Source organism: Erpetoichthys calabaricus, chromosome 11, assembly GCF_900747795.2.
Source record: "Erpetoichthys calabaricus chromosome 11, fErpCal1.3, whole genome shotgun sequence".
NCBI lineage: Eukaryota > Metazoa > Chordata > Cladistia > Polypteriformes > Polypteridae > Erpetoichthys > Erpetoichthys calabaricus.
Genome location: NC_041404.2, coordinates 12,840,474 through 12,848,049, shown reverse-complemented (window position 1 = coordinate 12,848,049; position 7,576 = coordinate 12,840,474). Strand labels below are relative to the sequence as shown.

The 7,576-nt window shown below is 39.3% G+C and overlaps 1 protein-coding gene across 1 annotated transcript; it reads right to left on the bottom strand.

The window, feature by feature from the left end:
• Positions 1-5,034: 5,034 nt before the first annotated feature.
• Positions 5,035-7,376, bottom strand: nkx2.5 (NK2 homeobox 5). The gene is made up of 2 exons (XM_028812522.2): positions 6,890-7,376; positions 5,035-5,994 (listed from the first exon to the last, which is right to left on the bottom strand). The coding sequence occupies exons 1-2, from the start codon at positions 7,218-7,220 to the stop codon at positions 5,432-5,434; spliced, it is 894 nt and encodes a 297-aa protein (XP_028668355.1). The 5' UTR covers positions 7,221-7,376; the 3' UTR covers positions 5,035-5,431.
• Positions 7,377-7,576: the final 200 nt, after the last annotated feature.

The following is a 7,576-nucleotide window of genomic DNA, read 5'->3' as shown; positions in this document are numbered from 1 at the left end:
TTGTGTTTTACTGTTAAAATTGATCAGGTTGGCACATCTGCCGGTTGCCCTTGTTGGCTGGCAGAGCCTATGTTATTGTTTTTACTTGTATATCCTATAAAGCTCAGAGTTTATACCCGTTAGGTGCCGTTGCTTTGCTTGGTGATTTCTGTTAACAGTTTTGTTGTGTCGTGTACCGTAGTCACTGTGTTTTATGTCAGTATGTAAATATATTCTCTGCAGCGGGATCAGGAAAGCAAGCTTTAGATAGAACAATAGTCTGTAGTGTGCATCAAATTACACCGCATTGTAAAATGTCAGTGTATGAAGTGCCTTAGTCAGTAAAGGCTGGTAATAGCACCCCATAGCATAAAATCTGATTAATTAATAACACAAGCAAAACGCAAGCATTGGAATTTGATCAATTAATTTAATCTAGAAATGTGTATGGGATGTAGTGAGGGCTTTAAATCTTTCAGAAAGCAGTGAGTTTGAGAGTACAGTCATGCACTTACTTACACACACTGGCGTTCCAGCAGGGAAGATTCCAGCCTTGCACAGGGCCGGATTAAGACCAAATTGGGCCTGATGCTGCAGCGCAAAAAAGGCCTATTTTTTTCTCGGCATTGGTGCATGTGCATTCGACACTCACCATACATGCGCACGCAGACTGACCAAGGATCCTTAATTGCTTGCGACACAACCAGCCAGCCTTTATTGAACATGAATAATAATAACGACGTAGTATCGTAACAACTCGAGATTAACATCAAACTATGTTCAACATTCAATAGCAACTGTGTGAAAAGTGCACTTAATGCAGAAAAGGCTAAACCAGATCAACTTAACCTAGACATATTGTCACCCTAACCACTGCGCTAGTGCTGTTTACTTATATTGCTGTTTTTGGAGCCTCAGCAAGTGCAAATTCTTCGATCGTGTCAGTGAAGTCAAGGCTGCGCAGCAGCTCATGCTCAATGCTCATAAGCGCCAGCATGCTTAGCCTTTCCTGCCCCATTGAGGACACCAAATTTCATTCTAAGAATTATTTTGAGGTTAATATAGCAAAGGAAAACTGTTCAGCTTCCGGAAAATTCTTGTCTGTTTTCATCTGGGCCTGTTTCAGGAATGGGCCTAATGCTGCAGCATCAATAGCACCCACCTTAATCCGGTCATGGCCTTGCGCCTGATGCCGCTGGTCTGTGAAGCTCGTGCTCTGCGCAGCCGTGTATTGGAAAAAAAAGATAGAAACGAACAACCACGATATTCAACCAGGTGATTATCTGCATGGCAAATCCTAATTATACAGTAACATTGTTACATAAGTGCATGAAAATTATCACGTTTATCTTGCAGGTACAACACACAAAAAGAATGCATACCGTGAGAATGTCCAGAATAAGTTGATATGGAAATGTAAGGACGGAGTTTCACAGCCAGCACCGCTGATATGCTTAAAAAGCTTAGATTGTGAGGATCATAATAAAACTGGAACAGCTATTGGCTCTTTGAAAACAAATTTGTCTCATTCTGTTACGAATTCTGATGCGCTGAGATCACATGTAAGATTTAGTAGATTTGAGAAAGTATGCCACTCTTTAAAATGCTGGTTTTAAAATGGCACTTTACCAGGGTTGTGCGAAGTTCTTTGTAGGACCATTGTTTGACAAAGAACCATTTCTTTCTGGAAATACTTTTTTTGCATATGAAATTGGTTCTTTGGGCTTTAAAGCAATATGTGAAAATAAACAGAAATCTTTCATTTGTGGTTGACTATAACCTTAGCCCATGTTATTGTATATAGCAAGAATCCTTTTAAACTCATAAACCCGCTGATATTTCACTAATCTGTTACCATGGTTATGTACAGAACCTCTTACAGATGTAAATAAATAAATAAATGTTCTTTCTGAAACCTTCAAATGGATTGTTCTTTTAGGAACCAAAAATTACTTCCTTACGGCATCACTCTGAAGAACGACTTTGGCACCTTTAGTTTTAAGAGTGCATCCAGTGTGTCAAATGTACACTCTAAAATGAATGGTTCTTTATTGGGCTATGTGGTTAATCATAGAGCCATTTCTTGGCAAAGCACCATTTAATTCTGGAACAGGTTCTTTCAAAAACGTCCTAAAAACGAAATCTTTAATGAATGTTAGCCTGCAGAACACTAATAGATTAAGAAAACCTGTAGCCTACATTACTGGACATATGCAGCAAGAGTCCTTTTACAATCAGGACCCATTATTATTTCACAAATCTGTTAACCTATATTCATGGTTATTTACTACATGTAGACTGTTACAGACCTAAATAAGTAATGTTTCTTTCTGGCACCTTGATCTGGATGGATCTTTTGGGAACCAATCTGTGGCATCACTCTGAAGAACCGCTTTTTTTAAAACAATTTAGGAAGCCTGTTCCTGGGTGTATGTTCAGTTCTCTGAAAATTACCTTTTTGTATGTATGAACCCCATACGAAACAGTGAAAACGATACTGACCATCAGCCACCCACCCACAAGCAGCCAATAACATGGGAACCGCAATACCATCTAGCCTTTTAGTCTAAACAATTACTAATGAAGGTGCCAGAAATTGTCTTCAGAGTGATGCCATAGAGCATCAGTTTTTGTTTCCAAAAAGACCCATCCACATAATGGTTCCAGGAAGAACTTTTCTTTCGATCCGTAACGGGCTCCATACAGTAAATAATAAGTAAATGGAACAGATTTGTGAAATACCACTGGCTCATGATTTTAAAAGGACTGTTGCTGCATGTAAAAACACAAGTCCAGCCTGTAGGTAGACCATGCTTTGAAGATTTCAGTTTTTCTATACAGATTAGGAAGTTTTTCAAAGCACAAAGAACCCGAAATGGTGCTTTGTCAAGGAATGGAGTTACGAGGAACTGCACAACCAAATAAAGAACCGTAAAGTGCCATTAAAGAGCCGTTATTTTTAGGAGTGTGTATGGCTGCGTTACGAGTGTTTAGCACAAATTGCAATCCCTCTTTATGTAAAGCTGAAGCAGTGCCTTATTTTCTAGAATGTCATCAATCGATATACTCTGGATTTATTTGTATATCACAAAATTGACATTTTGATTTAACCCTTTAGGAAGAGGATGATGAGTTCAACTATTTTTTAAAATTGAAATATGCGCAAGTCGTCATTTTTTGGCGGTTTGCTGTCTCTTTTATCATTTGCAATTAACAAAGCAGTAGTTTGTAAAATGTTTAGATGTCGCTTTTAATTTTAAAAACAAACAATAATAAATGCGGGCTCAATGGCCCGGTCCAACGCGCCCCTGAACTGAACTGATTTGCAAATGAGTATGAGAATGATTAATCGATGTAAATGAACGAAAAACGTTAGTCTTTAATGGGTTCGCGCAAAAAGAATATTTGGGCACTTTTGTCAGAGTTTCGTGTAATGTGTCTGTTTTCATTATTTTTCCATTCGAGCGTTGATCGGTTAGGAGTCACTTCCCCTGGGGATTTGCCGAATACTGAGGCCGGAAAGGGTCACGCAACCAGTACCTCTTTAAGGGTCCAGTGCATGGCATACATATAAAGATTCCCATAAATAACTTCCCATAAAGTGCAACTATAGGAGCGCGAATGTGAAATATCAAATAATTTCGTCAGATTCCGTAATACCAATGTATATAACCTAATTATAATGCGTTTCTCCTAGATCATGTAGGACGAATTACACTTAGAAAGTCTTTTTTAATTCAAGAAAGTCTTTTTTAATTCACGATTCGTTTGCTTATGGGGGATATGAAAAGAAACTGAAGGAAACATAACATTCTCGAACCGGCTAATCCTATTGAAGGTCCCTGGAAGCTGAAGGCAGCCGGGCGGCATCGCGCACAAGCACAGGGAGAATGTGCAAGCTGCGCACCGTCAACAGCCGAAAAACTAAATTCGCAAAGTCGATGTATGGAATAAACTTTACAGTGCATTAAAAAAAATGAATGGAAGTGACTTGCGCTATTATAAGGTAACGGTTAGGATTTGTTGTTAAAAGGTCGGCTTGAAGCAATGCTGTTTTAGACATTGGGGTAAACAAACTGACCGTAATAAAATAAACATATATTTATAAAAAAAAAAAAAATCACATGTAAATATCTGAAGTTCCAGAAGACATCTTTACACTTCTCGAAACAGTACACTGTAAGCCGTTATCATTTGGGCGATATAAAGCATTCAGCATGTCACATGAAAAACAAACAGCTGTAAAACAACATATGATGGCCAGGATTGATTTACTCATTGTATAACAGTTCTTCCCACACGACGTCCAGATAATTTAACTTTTTATAGAGCTCTTCTTGTTTTTAAGTAATGCTGAACGCAATCACACACATTTCACAAGATGCTAAAAGTGCAAATACATGTGCCGTTTATTGCAACGTTCAATCTGATGTAGAATTTCTCTTGCAATGTGGCAGCGTTGTGCATGAAGAGAATAATTATGTTCAGTGAACTGAAGTGCTGGAAAGTGGATGAGAAATAAACTTGAAATTTCACAGATCTGCTGTCTGACTATTATTGTGTGTATTTTTTTCTTCTTTTTTTAATATCAAACGGAGAATTTTCATTGTCGTAGTAATAACGTTAAGTACCGGAGGTATAATTGCGTGAGCACATGTACTTATTTCTTTCTTTTGTTTTCTTACCAGGAAAACTAATTTTTCCAACGAGTACTCAAAGTCTGTGATTAAATACTGTTTTTTGTCTATCCGAACTCTTTAGAAAATCATGTTATTATTAGCAAACACGTCGAAACTTTAGGCTGTCATCATTTTTGCCCTTTCCTTCCGGTGTTTCCACAACGACCTGGCGAGAAGAATTGAGGAGACTTGAAAATCCTGTTAAAATTGATGCCCGGAACGTGTCCTAAAGTTTGATCGTCGCATAGTAAAACTGGTTGTTTTACAATCCTGTATGCTATAGGATGCTTCCACTGTGAGTCGGATTTTAGAACTAATGCACGTCTGACCGATTTTGTTGTCTGAAAACTGGTAAATAAAAAGGGCCATTTTACTTAAAAGTTTTTAATAACACACATTGTGCTCATTTTTTCACATACTGTAAGTTGATATTTTGCATACAGTAAATGGATTTTTATAAGTCCTGCACAAACTATATTTGTGCATTTTTTATTAAAAAGAAAATAAATAAATAAGCCAGTTTTACGCCTTCAGAACAATTGCAGCGAATGTCCGTAAAGTCTTTCCACACCTGTTATTTGCACGTTGGAGAAAATCCTAATGCTAATCGTATGACAGAGTCCGTTACACTCTCAAGGCCGTAAAAAGATGTCTTCTCCTAGTAGTGCTCTTTCATCCGGTTTCTCAGTGTACATTTCCATCTGTGTCTTCTCGACCTATTTCCGACATAGCACCCCGATTAAATGCCCTTGGATTGTGCTCCTATCCAGACGCTACCAAGCCCTGATTCCCGTTAGAGATGAAACTCCGCCGCCCTGGGTGTTACTGAGCTCCAAGTTCATATAGCTGCCGTTGGAGGGCGCTTGCTGCACAGGGTGCACGGCAGCAGAGGGGTAGCTGCAAGGGTAGCTGCTGTTGCACGCAGGCCCGGGGTAGTTACCGAAGGCTGGGTAGGTGTTGTACGTATAATGGTTTATGCCCACGTTATACGAAGTGCCATACGCAGCCGAATCTCCCAAACAAGGTTTCCCGTCTCGGACCAGGACAGGGACGGCGATGCGTCTTGGAGGTGGGATACCCACCATTTCCAGACTCTGGTCTTGCCGCTGCCGTTTACACTTGTACCTGCGATTCTGGAACCAGATTTTGACCTGGGTGGAAGTGAGCTTCAGCACGTTGGCTAGATGATCTCTCTCTGGGGCCGACAAGTACTTCTGTTGTTTGAAGCGCCTCTCGAGCTCATAAACTTGGGCCTGAGAGAAGAGCACCCGGGGCTTCCGTCGTTTCCTCTGGCGGGGCCTCTCCTCGCCTTCCTCCTTCGATCCGCAACAGCTCTCTAAAATAGACAGCAGGGAGACAACGACAACACGTTATCCTAGCAAACACTTGCCCTGGATTTATTGCTGCTATTTACGCATCATTATGTTGTTTAATGATTGGTCCATTATATCTGTATTAATTATATGACCGATTAAGTTCAGCCATATGAAGTAATACATAAATAACTTTAAAACACCCGAAAATAAAGTATTGGTAAAAATAACACTACTGAAAAGATAAATTACAATGGTCCATTAACAAGGTGTACGCTAAAGTATGAAATATTTAGGCAATACTTTGCACAACCTTTAGAAAAATAAGTATTCAGGTAATTTTATTAAGTATAGGCTTTAATGAATTAGGAAAATATATTATTATTCATTGTATCTTACAATTATTAATTATTTATACTGCTTTTGTGTATTGAAGTATTAAAGATGTACATTTCCTAGTACATTTCTACTATTTGTAAATTTAACTTTAAGGTTATCACTTTGAAATATATATTACCATATAGTAACCAGCGTGGCAATGCATATTTGAATGAATGTTATGCTTTACATTTAACGTCGTCACTATTCTGTGCCATAAGATTAACTAATTCACGTACATGCGTATTGTAAGCAGGAAAGTATAACCTCGTCTCCCACTTAATATGCCCTGCATGTTACATAAAATTTAGTTCACTAATTTTACACCTAACCAACAATTTCGTACCTTTTTCAGCTTTTGACAGCACGTTTTGAGTCCCAATCTGTTAAAAAAGGTAACATTTTACCTTGTATGGGAAACATACTAACCACTAGAAGTGCTGGCCTAGTACAATATCTGCATATATAAATTGTCCAACAAGTGACCGCTAAAGTCTTGCGTATAGAGACATTCCGTCTTCTCCCTTTTTAGATACGCACCTTTCCTCTTGTTTTCCTCGTATACCTTTTCTGTTTTGGTTTGTTTACTGATATCCGTTTCTAAAACATTTTTTCCATAAATGGTAGCAGTGAAATCCACGGTTGGGGTTTTGTGCGCCTTGTTCTGCTGCAGGTCTTCAAGAAATAGAGAAGTAGCTACGGGCTCTCCTGTATAGTTCTCCTGTTTGAACCTTGCATGCATACAAGAAGAGGGGGACAAAGCGGCGTCCATCCTAGACAGGTCGACTGAAGCTATCTCTTCGTGGGTCTGTTCCAAGTTTAGAATATCCTTGACAGAAAACGGAGTGGAGGTAAGCGGACTTGGAAACATGACCGATAACTGTCAGAAGAAAACTGAAATAGTAATCACACAAAGACAAAGGCAAAGGAATGAGGCGGCAGTTCAGAGGAGGGACATCTTAGCTGCTCTCTCTCTCTCGCGTCTGCTTTTTCGGGTATACACTCCGCAGCTTTGGATGCACAGCACTAAAGGAGGGGCTTCACGTCAGTCCTCGGAGGTACGAGAAAATGCGGACAGCTTCCCATTGGCCTTGTTTACAAGTATGACGTCATGGACATGCAGAAACAGGTGACCTTAAAAGTGTATGTCAAAAGCATCATTTAATCAAAGTGATACTGATACAAGCTAAATGTCGGGCGGCAAGGTGGCGACGTAAATAGCGCTGC

Coding starts and splice junctions, on each gene's coding strand:
- nkx2.5 (XM_028812522.2), bottom strand. CDS start 7,220: ATGTTTCCAAGTCCGCTTACCTCCACTCCGTTTTCTGTCAAGGATATT. Junction 5,995..6,889: donor CGAGGAAAACAAGAGGAAAG/GTGCGTATCTAA, acceptor TGTCTATTTTAG/AGAGCTGTTGCGGATCGAAG.